Raw genomic sequence first — 19,080 nt, forward strand, 5'->3', positions numbered from 1 at the left:
TGGCACGGCAAATCAGTCAAAAGAAGGCTTGCTCTAGCTCTGTAAGGAATTAGTCTGAACTTCTGGTTAAATACCTGCGCTAAAACGCACCCACTAAGGCAGTCTAAATTCTCTTCTTGGGTATATGGAAGATTTCTCATATAAGAAAGTATACCAAGCATTCTAAAGACAAGATTGATCCTGATGCCACTGAATGGTTTGAAAGCTCTTGGTCAATGTCATTTGAAACAGTCACCAAGCTGAGCACTTGAAATTTGAGTTGAGCCATTAAACAAGAGCAGCATGTGATTTTTTTTAAATTACCTATGCCGGCAAAAATATTATGAAACGTAAATGCATTTTCTCTGTTCAAATGTTTAATCAAGGTCATATCAATTTATCCGCTACAGTTAGTGTTATACCATCTGTATGGCCAAACAATAGAATCGCAATATGTGAAAACCCATTCAAAATCCCACAAAACACAAACTGTGCCATTTAAGATCAACCTAGATTGCAAGTTGAAAAATTGACTAAGAATTAGATTAATTATTTGGTGTTTGCATACAGGAGACTTCAATAACACCTGGTCATTAGATTATGGACCAGATACTGCATCATGCTATTGTAATGTGCTGGATAAAACTATGCTATTAATGGACAGATTTAGCACAAGGTTCTTATGAACCAGCTGACCATTAGGTAAAATGTTGCAGTGGTAAATTTCTCCAGTAGCCAAATTTCCAGTTTGATCACTTTGTTGAAAGTGAAATATCAGCCATGATCTTGTTAAATGGCTGAGAAGGTTTGAGTGACAATTGGCCTACATGCAGTAATTCATTTGTTTGCAGTTTTTTCAAATCTAAAATATGGTGATTTTTTTTCTGATAGTGCATTGGAAAGCCCAATGCAAATTTGACAGTGTTTGTCCTTTGAAACTAAAATGAGTTGATTCGAACTGTCTCCAAGCTAATCTAGCTAGCATATTTCAGTGAACAATCTAGTATATCCTAACACTTATAATTTAGCATGGCAGAGATCTAGAAACAAAAAGGACTCTAGCTGCTGCCCAAGGTAGCAATAGGGTTATATAATATGTCTGAATGCTCTTAATTTAAACAAAATTATGCAAAACTCTAGATGGGGATATTTGGTCAGTGAGCTCTGTTTGAGTGAACTAAAGTTTGGGATCATTGATTATGTATTTGTTCTTGGAACAGCTTGATGGCTCTCCCAATTAATGCTCTAATGTGACCAATGTTCTCATCAGTGAAGTACCAAGAGATCAATGTTCAGAAAGAGTGAAAGTGTCCAGAAACAAGGGTTTTAAATGTGCTCTGTTCACCTTGAAATCCCTAACTTTTAGTTTCAAAGTAAAGGAATGGATTGGTAAACTCATGGCAACTTTAGACATTGAACCAGCTATTTGCATATTTTAAGCAATTTGATTAATTCGCACTTGTACTACTAGGTGCAAAACTTAATACAAATTAAATTCAAAGGGAGCCATCCACTCCCCTCAGTTTTTCTATATTAACTCAGGTGTTTGTGAAAGGTATTCAGATTTATTTTCATTGCAAACTTAAAACTGAAAATACCCTTTCTGAAGTGACTTAACTCCCAGATAATTATTACCTAACACAATCTGTGTTATTCAAGTATTCTAAGTTTCTCACCTCATTGTTACAGAAATATTTGGTCTATAACAAGGCTGCTGATTCAGTTACGACCCCCAGATCCCCTGTTGAACCTCTTCTTGCAAGATCTTTCTCAATTGAGTCATGATTGACATTGACAGGTACTGGTATTTTGGTAGTTATCTCCTAGTTTAAGCTTTCATTTGGATTAGTTTTAATTTTTTTTTCATTTTAAGGTGTTATCTTTACCATGATTCTGAATGCCTGTAAGCAGGTTGATGATTAATGGTTATATCATATCAAGAATAATTTATGCAATATATCAAACCATATCTCTGGGTACAGATGAATAAACAGCTGCTGGGCTTCAGTTTTACAAAGTTGCGCAAGCTTTTTGTTTACTGTTGGTGTGGGGCTTGTTGCTGGTGCATTATACATGAATATGGCTTCGGCTATGTCTGCTGCATGCAAAGCTGCTTTGGTAAATGCCGGATCTGTTCTGAAGAGAGGCACAATAATCCAGCCTAGAACATTTCTAAGCAACCATCATGTGCATGTCATTCGTTACCTCCGTTTATGTGGTGTCGTATTATGTTACGTGTGGTGTATTCTGAACTAATGCATTAAAGTGATATTTAAGATTTCAGGGAAAATCCACTGTGAAGAATTTAAAATGTAAAATGAACAGGTCATAGGTAGATTCTAGGTGCACTAACTTTGGTCATTTGGAGATGGGGTGTTGGGGGGGGGGGGGTGACATAGTTACGTCCTTGTGCACAGTTAACCATTTTTTATTCGTCAATGAAATAGCTTTGCTATTGAACCCCATCATGCACATCCCCTGTGATCTGTATGGTCAGTGAGCACACTCATGGCTAGTGGAAATTGACTTCATCCCCTATAATTCACCATTTGCTTAGTTGATGGTAACTCAGTACCTGTGGGATCAGGGAACCTCATGTTAGAATGCCTTCCCCACCACCACCCCAGATACAAAAGTAAATGTTTAAATGTCTTATGATGGATCAAGTGCTGAGTGGGGACCACATTCTGATCCTAAATAAAAACAGAAAACACTGGTAATACTCAAGTCAGGCAGCATCTGTGGAGAGAGAGAAACAGTTCACATCCTGCCTGACCTGAGTATTTCCAGGATCTTCTGATTTTATTTCAGATTTCCAACATCTGCAGCACATTTTCCAATATATTTTACCTATGAACTTGCTGACCCAAACTGTATACTGTTAGATATTACAGGCAGTGCTATTTTTAATCACATTCTAGTAGGGTCAGCAACCTTAAAATCAATTAGGCTTCTGCCCAATTTAAAATTATTCTGGGTTTGCATCCCACTCCTGAACTTGGTGGATCATCTGTCTCAATGTTCCAATGAATTACTGAGAAAGTACTACATCATTAGAAGATTAACCTTTTGAAAAAAGTTTGATTTCGAGTGAATGTTGAAAACAAACTTCCTTATTTCAATAGAACACTGAAAGCTTTAACCTAATTATTCTCTCAAGCAGTATTGCCCTATTAATTATTTATCTTTTAAATATGTGAATTTCTTTGTGCATTGATAGGTTGGCTCCTTCTCCATATAATGTTGTTACTTTAACTTTGAAGTAATTTGATATCTGCCATTTGTTTTCAACTATTTTTGAAGAACAAGGTGCAAGTCTTTTTCTGCTGATTGTTTTCCAAAGATAAAAATCCTAAGCTATCTGTAATGTCAATAAACTGTCTTTTATTTAAAATTGTTACTTCCTATTTAAATCACTTAATTATATTTCAATTAAGATTTTAATTAATGTTGCCTAGAATAGTCCACTCAAAACTCTCCATCCATCATGTTATAAGCCAGTTCCCCATTGTCCACTTTGCTTCTTGGCAAAGCTGTTGTTCTGTTTTACCTTTGATTCTCATGTTTTACACCATCAGTTAATTGTAATCATTAGCTTTATTTTAAGTGTCTGAAATTAGTCAGACAAGATTTTCTTTTTGAAGCTGTGTTGTCTGTCATTTCCCAAGTTATTCTCACAAGAATATCCTGATGCAGCCTAAGGAACCATGATGCAGCCTAAGGAAAAATCTTGAAAGGGTTTATGTCACACCGCCCTCTTCTCAACGACCTCAGGATTTGGGATAACCCATTTAGGACTGAGATGAGGGGAAAGTTCTTTACCTGAGAATGATAAACCTGTGGTGTTCTCTACAAGAGAAGACAGTTGAAGTCCGATCATTAAATATATTCAAGAAGTAACATATGGCTAAAGAGATGAAAGGTTATGAGGAGAAAGCAGGTACAGGGTACTGAATTTGGGTGATCAATTTTATCCTTTAGTACATTTATTGTTTTAGACATACATTTGATGATCATTTAGATGCTGTCATCTAGATGAAAAAGATGGTATAATTCTAAGGTGTTAAAGTGAAGTAAGGTTGGCTGGAGAAAAACCGTTGCTGCTGACTGGGGAGTCCGGTACTGGTCAGTATGATCCAAGGAATTAGACTTGCTGGGGTGAATTTAGCAGACACTTCTCCACCGACAGGTTGAAACTCTCCTTTGTGAACTACAATTGAGCCAGATAAACTCATTTTAAGTCTGAGATTGACAGGGCCTTGTAAACCAAATATGTGGAACAGTATGGGCAAAGGAAGTTGGCTCCATTTGCAGTTCAAGCGACAGAAACTTCACAGAACGCTGCAACAGATTCAAGGGTTGAAATGGACGACTCTAATCGAGAAAATAGGCAAATAGCGTCTTGCACAATAAACTTCCATTATTTTATAACAGCCAAGTACTTAAGAGAAAAAGATAGGAAATGGGGTGGGGAAGGGTTGACAAAAGGTCCAAATTCAAACTAAAAGCCAATCTGATCTTGCTCTTGATATTGCCCTGACATGAATGTTCTCATTATTTTCTCTTGCTGATTTTGATTTGCTTGGAGCAGTGGGTATCCCCATACTAACCAGGAAATAGGCCAGTGTTAGGAATGTTTCTCTATGGCTTCCTATTCTTAAAAAAATAGAAGTATTTTGTTTTTTAAATTGAGTTGTGTGTAGTTGGGAAAGTATTGGATTGTGAATTATTGAGGCTGAGAAGTTTGCATTATGGAAGATGCATTGATGCAGTATTTTAAAGAAATTAAAATTTAGCACACAGATTACAGCAAAATAAAGCAATACTATCCCTTTTGTTAATGATCCATATTCTATGAAATGCAAGGGGTTGTAGTATTTTAGCTGCACCAGAAGATATAAACTGAAATTATGCTATGAACTGAGATGCAAATAAATTTTCAGAGGAATATAATCTGTTTAAAACAAATTAGTTATATGTTGGAAATTATAGGAATTTCAGATGATTCCAATCTTCTTGCAATCTAACAGCATTATCACAAAGTCATATTCCTTAATTAGGAATACTGATTAGTGAATTAAAAGTTGGGAATTGCTGGAGTAATTAAAGGAATAGAAATCTTGAACAAAAAGTCTAATAAGGATTAAATCTCTTCTACCCATCAAAAAAAAATGTCTTGCACACAGAGCACAAATGATTTTAACATTCTTTTTCAAATGCTATATAAATTCACACATGCATAAGCTGGGAATGTAACTGATTCCTCTGGGTGGATTCGCTTTGGAAGTCCTGCTGCATGCACTGCAACAATTAACACTTAACACAGGGCCAGACCAGAAAGAGCTCCCCCTGCTTCCACTTTAAAACTGCCATTGTTAAACATCAGGAAAATTTATCCTCATCCACCTAATTGTTGAATCCTCTGAAACAGAAATATTTTCTACCCCACCACATGAAAACCTAAATGCTAGGCCACACCTTGGCCTTCTCTAGTTTGACTACTAGTAAATTGAGTGATGGAGTACTGCCCCTGCTTAGCAGATCTTTATTTTGCTGTACAGGCAACTATAACAGGCTGGGGATTCTAATTACCGTTTAACCTTATTCAGGGGCGGTCCATTAATAGTTTGTCTCTTTGTTGTCCTTCCCTAGCATGTGGCAAGACTTTGTAAAATTCAGTCAAGGTTTCACAGTAAGTCCTTTGAATTAAATTACAATTATCCAATAATTTCCAATATTTAAAAAAAATAAGTTTGGAATTGACAATGAGCTCCTGTTACTGATAAACATGAACCATATATGTCACACAGTTAATAGGAACCTTGCTAAATGTAATAATTCCATAAACTTCTTAAAAAATGTTCTTTTTAACTAGAGCAAGTGCCCAGGTAGTGTAACTTGGCTTCCCATTTGCTAGTAAACAAACTTATCCACTTGGAATAAGTAAAATGAGTATCCTTATGTCCACTGACCTTTTCATCATTTTCATGATAGCTATTAGTTATCTTTTGTATATATGTATCTAACACACCAGTTCAATATAAGATGAAAGTAACTCTTTGTGTTCCTCTTTACAGAGTGTAAGATTTGAAGTGCCTGAATTGCTGGCATTTGGATATATTAACGATGGTTCTTTCATCCCAAAATCTGATGATTCGAACAAGCTCTGAAGAAATAATTAAGCAGTTGGATTGATAAATCCATAATAAACCACTTTCTACACAATAGTGCCTCTGATATTAAAAGTTGGTGGTAACTGCTTGAAAGTAACCCTAAATGGACATCTGAAGGGTATCTGGATATGAATTTTACTTTGGTGAAGTGTTTCTGGTGACTCAGAAACCATAAAGTGTTCTGTGTTCTGAGAATGCACTTTTAATTTAATCAGTGAACTGAGTTTCTCTTGTTTTATGGCTTTGTAATGCAGTGCATAACACAATTTTGGACAAAAAAGTCTTGTAAAAACAATTTGACATTACTTATCTGAATTGTCATTTTTCCATGACATTTTATCCTCCATTTCAGTAATCAGGGATTGTCGAATTTATAAGTAGGTATTGCAAGTTACTGTGCTTGAGTGATATGTTGCCTGTAAATGAATGCTACTTTTGAGTGGATTAAACTGTTTGCTAAATCTGGGTTAGAGTGATGCACAAAGAAATATTCCTGGCAAGTTTTTTTTTACGTATTATTTTCTCCTAGTGCAATTTAAATGTTTCATGGTCTAAAATCAATAGTCTGGACAGATGGGCAAGGTTTTTTAATGCTATGCCAATGATCATGAATACTGCTGAATGAAGACGTGTTTCCTGTCTATACCTCCAGTGGAATTAATTAGTTTTATGTAAAACCATCTAATTGAAATTAGTAAAGTAGCAATTGAGGTGAGCTCTAAACTGTGGTAACTGTCTTGAGCATGAATATAAGCCAGCATTGTTCACTTTTTTTCCTACAAGGAAGTCTGATAATGTTTATAATTCAAAAGAAATAGGAGTCTATAAGATGTAGTCTAGTTATTAAGAAACCACAAAGTCTGGATCTTAATTGAACTACAGTCTGATAAATATATATGCTGACATTATATCATTTTATTTATATATATATTTACAGTATATATTACACACTATACTGTAAATATATAAAATATATAAATAAGCTGTATAACAGGAATAAACTTACTCTTAAGAAATATTTAGTTTATAACTTGTCCATTTACAACTTAAACTCTGGTGATTTGTCATTTTGCCACAAACAATAAAGGCAGCAGCTTTTCATGATAATGCAAGTGGTTCATGAGTACATGGTTGTGATGCACTTGGCTTGGGGTTGGGCTGGGCATTGTAATTTATTATACTGTTTAAACTTTATTTTTGTTTATGGAGTTATTCAGCATAGAAATGGGCCCTTTGGCCTTCTGCGTATTTGCCGACCATCATTCCTGTGGATACAAATCCCATTTACTGCATTAATTCCATATCCCTTTATGCCCTGCTCATTCAAGTACCTGTCCAGATGCCTCTTAAGTCTTGTTACTGTCCCTGCCTCCACCACCGCCTCTGGGAGCTCTGTGGAAAAATTTACCCCTCAGATCTCCTTTAAACCTCCTCCCTCTCACCTTAACTTGTGCCTTCTGGTTTTAGACATCCCTACCATGGGAAACAGACACTGGCTACCTATCCTACCTATGCCTCTCATAATTTTTTATACTTCTATTGGGTCACCCTTCAACCTCCTACACTACAGAGTAAACAGACCCAGCCTATCCAATCCCTCCTGATAACTCAAGCCCTCCAATCCAAGTAACATCCTTATGAATCTTTTCTGCACACTCCCCAACTTAATCACATCCTTCCTGTAGTGTGGAAGCCAGAACTGCACACAATGCTACATGCAGCTCGTCCAACATTTGTACAACTATAACATGACATTACCAACTCAGTTATAGTCAGTGCCTCAGCTGATGAAGGCAAATGTGCCATACATTATCCTCACCACCTTGTCTGTGTTCCAGTTTTCAGGAAACTGTGTACTTGTACCCCAAGGTGTCTATTCTACAACACTCTCCAGGGCCCAGCAATTCACTGTATGACCTGCCTTGGTTTAACTTCCTAAAATGCATCACTTGGCAGATGGAATTTAATTCAGACAAGTGCCGTTGCCTTGCCCACTTCCCCAGTTGATCTGTACCCTGTTGTAATCTTGGACAACCATCTTCACCGTCCACCATACTTGCAATTTTGGTTATCATCTGCAAACTTACTAAACGTGCCACCTACATTCTCATCCAGATCATTAATATATACTGTATGACAACAGAGGACCCAGCAACAATCCCTGTGGCACAGCACTGGTCACCAGCCTCCAATATGTAAAACACCCCTCCACTACCACTCTCTGCTTCCTACCACCAAGTCAATTTTATATTCAGTTTGCTAACTTGCCCTGGATCCCATGTGTTCTTACCATAAGGACCAGCCTACCATGTGGGACGTTTTTAAGGGCCTTGCTAAGTCATTACAAAGTGGATTGTTTTGCTTCTGACATTTCAAGAGTATAATAAATTTAATGTTAGTAATCTCATATTGAAGAGCTGAATTGTCACACCATTAGATATCCATTGTACGATGTGCTGATGTATCTGATCTGTACATTTATATTTTACTGCTCTTCCTCCTGATACCTTACTTTTCAGCTCCCCACAGGAATAGGAAAGAGTCTGCCAGTACTCCTCTCATTCTGATAATGCTATTTCAGTCTTGGCTTTGATTCTGCAATGTCAAATGTTTGTCTTCCCCTGAAAAAATACAAATATTACCATTCCAGGCAGAGCCACACATAGATCAACCCTTTATTTTCAGAGGCAATATTGCATAAGTCATAAAAATTGCAATACAGAATGGTCTTATGGAAGTAAACATTATGAAAGTAAACTTATGAAAGTGTTTTAGTTTTTTATATATTCTTCCTTTTCGAATAGTCATTCTTTTCTGTTCATTGTTGCTCTCTACGCCTATTGGTATTGGTTTATTATTGTCACTTGTACCGAGGTACAGTGAAAAACTTGTCTTGCATACCGGTCGTACAGGTCAGTGAGGTAATCCATGTCCTAGTAACCCTCTGGCACTTTCAAGCACCTTTCCTCATTTTTTGTAATCTGCAGTCTTGTGCTTGTTAACCAGTCAAAACAATAATTGTGCTCTCAGATACTTTCCATAGATTGTGAATTAAGTTCACCCTTCCATTTCTGTCGAAGGAGAAATACCTTGTTCTTGGGAGCTTTGATTTACCTGACTTTTTTAATCAAATGATCCAGGAGGTTGAAGGGTTTCAGTTACAATTGGAGAAATTCATTGGAACAGCAAAGATTGAGAGGTAGTTTAATATGGAAGTATTCAAAACATGACTGATATAAGCAAATAAAGAACTGTTCCATTGATGGAATAGTTGAGAATATGAGGATGCAGAGTTAAGGTGATAGACAAAAAAGGCAGAGATAACAGGAGGATCATTTTTGTAATGTAACGAGCAATCCTCATATGGATTTCATTCCCTGAAAGGGTGGCAAAAATGTGTTCAGTCATCACTTTCAAAATGGGCTGGAGTGGTCTATAATTCACAGGTGACACCATTGATGTCAGTAAAATCTCAGATGGCAACGAGGAGGTATACAGGAATGAGATACATCGCTGATTGAGTGGTGTCACATCAACAACACTCAGCATCAGCACTCAACATCAGCAAGACCGAGGAATTGATTGTGCACTTCAGGAAGGGGAAGTCGGGAGAACAAACATCAGTCTTCATTGAGGAGTAAGCGGTGGAAAGGCTGAGCAGCATTAAGTTCCTGGGTGTCAACATCTCAGAGGATTTATCCTGGGCCCAACACATTGATGCAATCACACCAGCAGTTCTTCATTAGGAATTTGAAGAGATTTGGTATGTCACCAAAGAATCTTGCAAATTTCAACAGATGTACGGTGGAGAGCATTCTCACTGGCTACGGAGGCTCCAATCTGCAGGATCACAAGAGGCTGCAGAGCATTGTAGACTCAGCCAGCTCCATCACGGGCACAGCCCTCCCCATCATCGAGGACATCTTCAAGAGGTGGTACCTCAAGAAGGCAGCATCTATCACTAAGGACTCTTGCAATCCAGGAAATGCCCTCTTCTCGTTACTACTGTTGGGGAGGAGGTACAGGAGCCTGAAGAATAGCACTCAATGCTTCTTTCCCTCCACCATCAGATTTCTGAACAGTCTATGAACACTACCTTGTTAATCCTCTTTTGCACTATTTTGGTAATTTATAGTAATTTTATGTCTTTACACTGTACTGCTGCCGCAAAACAAATTTCACGACATATAAGACAGTGATAATAAAACTAATTCTGGGCTGTTCCTGGAGCCAATGTGAGCTCAATGAGCCAAATAGCCTCCTCCCAGACTGTAATAATTCTATAATTGTCTCATTTCCAATGGCATTATACTGAATTGTTTGCTTTGGCCTTTCCATAGCTCAGATCTTCCATGATGTATTGTTTTATTATTGTCCAACGGGATAGAAGTCTTTGTATCCCAGCTTTGTTAGACCCAAGGATACGTGACAGAGAAGGCTTTTTGTTGTAAAGCTATAAATCTCAAAATTCCTGGGATGCTGCCTGACCTGCTAAGAATTGCTAACACGTCCTGTTTTATTCCTGGGATTACGGGGTTTGGTGCCTGATCTGGAATGGATGTGCCCGTCAATGCCCGTCTCCAGTGGAATAAATTGAAGCATGTCAGTGCCTGTTTCTTGTGGTTTGCTCCGTCCCAAACACCTTGGTCAGGATCACATCCTGTGCCTCTGCTGAAATTCCCACATTGCTGGGGAGACCACCCATGTGGATGAAGGATGTCCGGGTGGTACAGAGAGAGACTTCCACAGCATGTAGATATAGCATGTTCACATTTGTCAGCATCCCCAAGTGCTTTGTGCTTTTTGACATCAGTGGGTTCTGATGTTATGCTTTCGACAATATTTCTGTTTCCTGCCGTATAGACGCTGCCAAACCTGCGTCAGCGTCCACTTTCAGATGCCAGTTGTTTGCCTTATAGTTGATTGTTAGAAAACTGCCATTTCATATGGGATCTGAAGGTGACACAAGAGACTGCCGATGCTGGAATCTGGAGCAACACACAAGATGCTGGACCAACTCAGTGGGTCAGACAGCACCTGTAGAGGGAAACGGACAAGTCGACATTTGGGGTCAAGACCCTTCATCTGGACTGGAATCTGTGGATACCTGTTGATGTTACTACAATCGTGTTTTGGTGAAACCCATAGGTAGTAAATCCTTCCAGAAGACCCATGCTTCTATTTATCTGAATCTTCAAACAAAGGCGAGGGAGAGCTCTTGGGGGATAGATGCAGTTTGGAGTGTCAGTGAACAATTGTGTTTCTGTTGATATTGTTCTTAAAATCCAGGATTGTTATGGCCAATTTAGAGAGTCATCAACATTTTCACAATTCAAATCAAATTGGCAAAAGGTTTAGAAATAGTCATTGAATCCAAATATCACAATGGCAAAGAATGTGTGGAACTGCCTGTGCTGTGATTTACTACAAGGACCCTGTGAGTTCCTGAGGCACACCTACTGAGCTAATGATCATTGGTCTAATTACTGGTCCCATGATATTTGTAAAATGAAGAAGAGTGCAGAACGGCAGCAGCAGAGACTTGCCCCATTATTGACCAGGCTTTCAGCTTCCAGATTTCCCCATTGAAACTGCTCGTTTCTTAACCCTCACACCTTTTGTTTTCATGTATGATCTTACTCATCTCGAGGTCTGCAACAACATAGGAGAAGCTTGACGTTGTCCTTGGAAAAAGCTGTTGGTTTTTCTGGTACCCCTTCCAGACCTGGTCAACAAGATTGATTTCCTTCCTTAGAGGACCTTGGACAACCCACTGTTTTATCACACTACGTTATGGGGTGATGTGCCTCAGATTATCCTGAGGTGGTGAAAGGGGCTTCATTGTTACTTTATTGTTCAAAAAAAAGTATCCTTTGAACTTTAAGCTAGGGATACATTTTTATTAAACCTCTTGGTCTTTTGCAACCTGTACAACATCCAATTTTTGCAAAGCAAGTTATAATAGGCAGGAAATCTGCCTTCATGATATTGAATGCAGGGGGACTTTTCATGATACATTCATGAAGAAGGCACGCCAGCAGCTCTATTTCTTTAGGGGTTTGAGGAGATTTGATATGTCACTAAAGACCTGCAAATTTCTGTAGATGTACGGTGGAGAGCATTATGACTGGTTGCATCACAGCCTGGTATGGAGGCTCCAGTGCTCAGGATTGAAAGAGGCTGCAGAGGGTTGTAGACTCAGCCAGCTCCATCACTGGCACAACCCTCCCCACCATCGAGGACATCTTCAAGAGGTGGTGCCTCAAGAAGGCGACATCCATCATTAAGGACCCTCACCACCTGGGACATGCCCTCTTCACGTTACTGCCATTGGGAAGGAGGTACAGGAGCCTGAAGGCCCACACTCAACAATTCAGAAACAGCTTCTTCCCCTCCGCCATCAGATTTCTGAATGGTCCATGAACCCACAAAGACAAACTCGTTTATTCCCCTTTTACACTATTTTTGCACTTTAGCAATTTTTATGTCTTGCACTGTACTGCTGCCACAAATCAACAAATTTCATGACATATGTCGGTGATAATAAACCTGATTCATGAGGGAGAGTGCCCTTTGAAATAAGTAGACACAAAATGCCCAACATTAAGAGGGCAGACAGGACCTTGGTTTAATGGCGCAGCTGAAATGTTTGCACCACTGGTTCAGCACTCCCTCAGTACTGCAGTGGAAATGTCAATATAGATTTTTCTCTTCAATTATTCATCCATGAGACGTGGATGTTACTGGCAGTTATCCATCTCATTGCCCCTAAGCTAGACGCAGTTAAAAGTCCTTCAAGTGTCAGTCTCGGGTGTTACACAGGCCATTCGGGGCAGGGAAGGCAGATCTCTTTCTGTCAAGAACCTTTGTGAGCGAGGTTTTTTTTTATCACAATTTGGTTACTCCTCACTGATCTAGATTTTTATATAATTCCAGATTTAATTTTTGATGGTTAAATTCCCATGACTGGATTTGAACCAGTCTCTGGATCTATCTGTCTCTGGTTGTTGATCTAATAACTTCACTGGGCTGCAGTTTAAACCTCTGGAGTGGTATTTGAACCAACTCCAGATCAGGACCTCCAACTTGACCTCAGAAGTTCACGTTCACGGAAAGTTTCCCTGTGTTGGCTCTGACGTAGACCGCGTGTAGCAAAGGAAAGAGGGCAACTGAGAGAACATCTGGCACCTAACCGAATGCCTTAGTTCTTTATAAAGTTATTAATTGCAGTGTTGTAATGTGTCTCAGCTCAGCTGCAGTATAGAGTAGCAGTGATAGAGAAACATTTCAGGTCGCAGACCTTTGGTCAGAACTTTGTAGAATCCATTGGAGGCCGTGTTTCCTGTTCAAAGAATTATTTTTAAAATAGAAAACATCCTTTAGCCTTTTATCTAAAAATCAGTAAGGCGGATTAGGTACCTTTGCCCTGTTTTATTAAGGGGTGTTGAGTCCAGTATTCACTTTATTTTAGTTAAGCTGCTCGATTTTGTCACAAATAATCAAAAATCTAAATGCAATGAAAACAGCAGCATGGAAAGGAGACTGTTCGGCCCTTCATGTCCATGCTAGCTCTCCAGCAGAGCAACAGGACTTGCTTTAATTAGTAGCACAGCATATATAAAGTGAACAGCCACAGTCGTGTTCCCCCAGGGGAGAGGAGTCCAAAACTAGAGGGCACAGGTTGGAGGTGAGAGGGGAAAAGATTTAAAGGGGACCTGAGGGGCGAGAGTTTCACACAGGGTGGTGGGTATATGAAACGAGCTGCCAGAGGAATTGGTTGAGGTGGGTACAGTTACACATTTAAAAGAGAAACACAGGACTGCAGATGCTGGAGTCTAGATGAAAAACACGATGATGCTGGAGGAACTCAGCAGGCCAGGCAGCATCCGTGGAGAGAAGCAGGCGGTCAACGTTTTGGGCCAGGAGCTACGGGCAATGTTTGGAGGGAAGTGGGACTAGCTGGAGTAGGTCGCGGTCGGCATAGGCGAGTTGGGCCGAAGAGCCTGTTTCATAGAAAATAGAACAGTACAGCACAATACAGGTCCTTCAGCCCACTATGTTGTGCTTTAAACCTCACCTAAGACTATCTAACCCCTTCCTCCCACATATCCCTCTATTTTAAATTCCTCCATATGCTTATCTAACAATCTCTTGAATTTGACCAATGTACCTGCCTCCACCACCACCCCAGGCAGCGCATCCCATGCCCCAACCACTCTCTGGGTAAAAAACCTTCCTCTGACATCTCCCTTGAACTTCCCACCCATTACTTTAAAGCCATGTCCTCTTGTATTGAGCATTGGTGCCCTGGGAAAGAGGCGCTGGCTGTCCACTCTATCTATTCCTCTTAATATTTTGTACACAAAATATCTGCCTGACTCTACAACATTAATTTGTTGCAATTCCCAGGATGTCCCAGTTCTCTCCACTCCTTTTCTCCTGGAGTACTTTGTAAATATTTGAAACTTGCCTTTCGCCGTATAGCAAAGCGAGTTTTGGTTGAAGGTGTGTGTGTCGTTGACGATGACTCATGATGCGTGTGTGATCCTGGCTGATAACGAATTGGAAGAGGAGGGGTGAGCGGAATGTGGGGTGTTCCAGTCTCGGCCAGGTACAGCGCCGAGCCACAGCCACAAAAAGCTCGGGGCGGGCGGTACCAAACGCCAGTCATGTGTTCCCTTCCTGCAGCCGTGTGCGCAGTGAGGGCAGCCCTCTGATTACTGCGGGTCTGCCGAGATATTCCAGCGGCGCTGGCACTTCACATCCACGCTAACCCCGCAGACATGGGGTCTGTGTTGGCTGGCCAGGTACTTGATCTATTCAGGGTGACTGGAAGGTTGCCAGATTTCCGCCGGAGCGGAGTTCCATTTTAAAATGAAGACACTTCACTGAAGGATCTGCAGGTTGAATGGTGATCTAAGTGGATTCCGGGCACGGGAGACATGACAGCGCTGAAGATCTCCGAGGTTGAGATGACGAACTATTACCACCTCCAGGAAGCCTGCTTACTGCTGGAATCCACAGTCAAAAGTAGGTACCAAAACTTTGTGACTCGACCCAAGTCCGAGTTTGATAAAAGCGAGAGCCCTTGTGGTTTTTTTTAAATTTAAGTATTTAACTGCACGGCGGTGGATCATTTTAATTGCACTGTACGTGATCATGTGGCTTCAACAACCTGTGTTTAAAAATAACTTGTCTGATGTTCGGATGTAGCAAGTCTGCTTCTGAATATGTAGATGGTTCTCAGTGAATAATGCATGAGGATGAAAGTTATAATTTCATTCAAAAACGAAAGTGTAAAAACCTGCTACAGTGAAAGACAACTAATAATATTTAATTATTGATTGGGAATTCGGAGTATTAGAACCCTAGAGCGTGTTTATTTCTCGCTAGCCTTTAATGTCAACACGATACTTCTGTAAGATTCAGCAATTGTGTTAACTAAACGTCTCTAGTTAAGACCTGCAAGAGTGCAAGGAGCCATATAGTCTCTCGGGGTTTGCTGGGGTCCGCTGTGACTTGGTACCACCCTGCACTGTGTGAATCAGCAGGAGGACCCGGGACCGAGTCCCTGGAGTGGAGGGAGCCTGCTCTCATGGCGAGAGTTGGGCAGCTAGTCCTGCTTCATCGCGTGTGTTGCAGTTGAATCTGCAACCAGCGCTGGAACAGGCGTTGGAAGGGAGAGGCGTGCGGCTCCCTGAAGGAAGAAGATGCCATTCCTTCTTCACTTTGTTGTGTTTTTGGGCCTTCACTTGCTGCAAGCTGAGAGCTGGTTCGAGTTCGTTGCTCATACAGATGTGTTAGTTGCAGTTACATAGCGCCTTTCACAACCCCAGTATGCGCCCGAAGCACGTTTGAACTTTAGCTCTCATGCAGAAAATGTATCAACCAGAGTGCACAGCAAGCTCCCACAATTTGGTTAAGGAATTAAATATAAGAAAAACAGGTTACAGGCCTTCCGTGTCTACGTGAGAGCGGTTATTTTTATGTCTGATCTAAGAACTGACGACCTTTCTTAGGATGTGGCTCCCTCTGCACCGGCGTCTGCAATGTTTAAATGACATTTAGAGAGTTGGCAATGGGCAGTCATCTCTTTCTCTGCTGACTAGGCAGGCTTTTCACTTTCAAGTTGGCAGCTCCTTATTTGAATTTTGCTCATTTATTACAACGCAGAAAGAGGCCATTCGTCAAGTCTGTGCCAGTTCCAACAGAGTGATCCCATCAGTCCAATCCCCTCCTCCTCCCCCTGTAGCCCTGCATTTTATCCTCTCAAACACCATTATTTTACCACATCTGGGTAAATTCCAGCGGCCAATTAACCCACTGCCACATCTTTGAGATGTGGGAGGAAACCGGAGCAACCTGAGGGAACCCAAGTGCAAGCTGCACACAGACCACCAGACATTGGGATGGAACCTGGGTTGCTGGAGCCACATAGCAGCAATGCCACCACAGAGTCACACAGCACGGAAACAGGCCCTTCAGCCCAACTGCTCTGTGCCGACCAATGTGCCCATCTGAGCTGGTCCCATTTGCCCATGTTTGGCCCATATTCCTCTAAACCTTTCCTATCCCTGTACCTGTCCAAGTGTCTTTTAAACATTGTTAATGTATCTGCCTCAACCACTTCCTCTGGCAGCTCGTTCCATATACGGACCACCCTCTGGGTGAAGAAGTTGCCCCTCAGGTCCATTTTAAATCTTTCCCCTCTCACCTTAAACCTATGCCCTCCCCTACCCTGGAAAAAAGACTGTGACCCTCATGATTTTATAAACCCCTGTAAAGTCACCCGTCAACCTCCTGCACTCCAAGGAAAATAATCCCAGCCTCTCCAGCTTCTCCTTATAACTCAAGCCCTCCAGTCCTGGTAACATCCTCATGAATCTTTCCTGCACCCTTTCCAGCTTAATGACAACTTTGCTATAGCTGGGCAACCAGAACTGAGCAGAATGCTCCGAGTGTGGACTTGTACAAGTCAACTCTTTCTATGCGCTACATTCTGTACCAATGTAAGAGACAGAAGCAGGAGTGGGTCATTTGGCATCTCAGCCAACATCACCGTTCAATAAGATCATGGCTGATCCTGCACCGTGTCCCCTTTCCCAACCCCGATATCCCTTGATTCCACAACCGGTTAAAACCTTGAAGGTACTCTGACTGAGAATCCTCTGGATTAAAGAATTCCAAAATTCTCTGGTAGGGGGAAAAAAGCTCCTCATCTCACCCTTAGATGACTGACTGATCCTGAGACCATGCTTCTGGTACCCGACTCTCTAAGTTGAGGAAGCATCTTCTATCGAAGAGATCACCTTTCATTCCTTTAAACTCCAGTGAGTGCTGGACAGTTTTATTCAATTCCTCCTCACAGGACAATCCTCTCATACCAAGTAACCAGGAGCTCTCCACTGCACTGACTCCAGAGCAACTGTCCCTTGAGTACAGAAGCAACAACGGTGTACGGTTCTCCAGGTGAGATCTCGCCAAAGTTCTGGACAACTGTAGACTTTGTTTATAACAAAGGTCTACATGGCATTTGCCTTTCCAGTTGCTTGCTGTTTGGTTTACAAGCATTTACCAGCCTCCCACTATTTAAACAAAATTCCTGTTAATCTATTCTTAGTAAATGACTGTGTGTTTTCCCACACTCTACTCCATCTGCCATCTTCATGCCCACTCACCAGTCTTACACAAGTCAACCGAAGCAGTTATCAGCAAGTGTTCCTTGCACTTCCTGTTTGACTTCAGATTTCTGGCAGTTTTTGATTTTCATCTTCAAACCCCAGCCTTGCTGGTTTCTGCACTCAGCCAGCTCATTATCTGTACCTGTCCCTCTAAGGCCATGTCCTCTTCTCGAGAATCAAACACTACTTCAGTTGAGTAGTTAATCAGTGTTAACTATCAATCATTAGTTAATCACTGTTCACTAATCTGGTTTATTTTTCTTCCTTTAATAATCCAATTGGGCAGCACAGCTGGTAGAGCTGCTGCCTCACAGCGCCAGGTGCCAGGTTCAGTCCTGACCTCTGGTGCTGTCTGTGTGGTGTCTGCATGTTCTCCCCGTGATCACACAGGTTTCCCCTGGGTGATCTGGTTTCCTGACACATCCCAACGAAGTGAGGGTTGGTGGGTCAATTGGCCACTGTAAATTGTCCCTAGCGTGTAGGTGAGTGGTAAGGGTCTGGGAGGAGTTGATAAGAATGTGGGGGAGGAGGGAATAAAAAATGGGATTAATATAGGATTAGTGTAAATGGGTGACATGGTCAGCATGGACTTGATGGGCCAAATGGCCTGTTTCTGTGCTGTCTGACACCATGACTCTAACATTCTCTTATTTGAACTGAAGATTCCACATAACTTTCCTTCCCACTGTCCTACACCTCTTGTAAGTTCTTCCTGCCATTTCTTCACACTCCACAGGTATTAAATTCTGTGTGCTTTGTGTTCTGTATTTCACTGTTTGGGTACCCTTGAGGTCAAATTTCTGAGTTCTGCATCACCTGCAGACTTTGAAATTGGTGCCTGTGTAGCCAGATCTATATTATTAAGATGCATCAAAGAGAGCACTGGTTCTGATAGTGACCTGTGGGGATCAACACTCTTTACTTCCCGCCAGTCAGAAAGCAACAGTTCATCACTGCTCCCTGTCTCTCAGCTAACTTGTATCCTCACTGCCACAGCCACTTTTTAATCCCATGGCCTTCAACTTTACTAACTAGCTTATGTTGGCATGAGAATTGGCTTTTACCTGGCTACACATTCATGAGTATGGGGTGTTGTTAACTCTTGCTATTTTGGGAATAAATCTTACGAGTGAAATTCTCCTTCACTGGGTGACCCCTGGCTGTTTGCTTCTTCAGTGTGAAATGTTGCTAGATCATGCAGCCTGACAAACATTGCAAGGAATTGAATGAACTTGTATCTCCAAATG

General features: G+C 41.0%; 2 protein-coding genes across 9 annotated transcripts in view; both read left to right on the forward strand.

Moving 5' to 3' along the window:
- atp11c (ATPase phospholipid transporting 11C) overlaps window positions 1-7,259 on the forward strand; it is a 126,633-nt gene extending 119,374 nt beyond the window's left edge. For 2 of the 7 annotated variants that reach the window (XM_052020998.1, XM_052021004.1), the window contains exons 29-30: window positions 1,669-1,777; window positions 6,057-7,259. In XM_052020998.1, coding sequence (XP_051876958.1) covers window positions 1,669-1,764 — 96 coding nt within the window. In that variant the 3' untranslated portion in view covers window positions 1,765-1,777; window positions 6,057-7,259. Of the gene's footprint in view, window positions 1-1,668; window positions 1,778-5,631; window positions 5,672-6,056 lie in introns of those variants that run through there. The other 5 variants (XM_052021002.1, XM_052020999.1, XR_007956751.1 and 2 more) reach the window with 4 other exon arrangements.
- A 7,526-nt stretch (window positions 7,260-14,785) lies between these two features.
- mcf2a (MCF.2 cell line derived transforming sequence a) overlaps window positions 14,786-19,080 on the forward strand; it is a 99,688-nt gene continuing 95,393 nt past the window's right edge. For both annotated transcript variants that reach the window (XM_052021009.1, XM_052021010.1), the window contains exon 1: window positions 14,786-15,182. In XM_052021009.1, the coding sequence (XP_051876969.1) occupies window positions 15,095-15,182 (88 nt within the window). In that variant the 5' untranslated portion in view covers window positions 14,786-15,094. The remainder of the gene's footprint in view (window positions 15,183-19,080) is intronic.

Source organism: Pristis pectinata, chromosome 8 (genome assembly GCF_009764475.1).
Source record: "Pristis pectinata isolate sPriPec2 chromosome 8, sPriPec2.1.pri, whole genome shotgun sequence".
NCBI lineage: Eukaryota > Metazoa > Chordata > Chondrichthyes > Rhinopristiformes > Pristidae > Pristis > Pristis pectinata.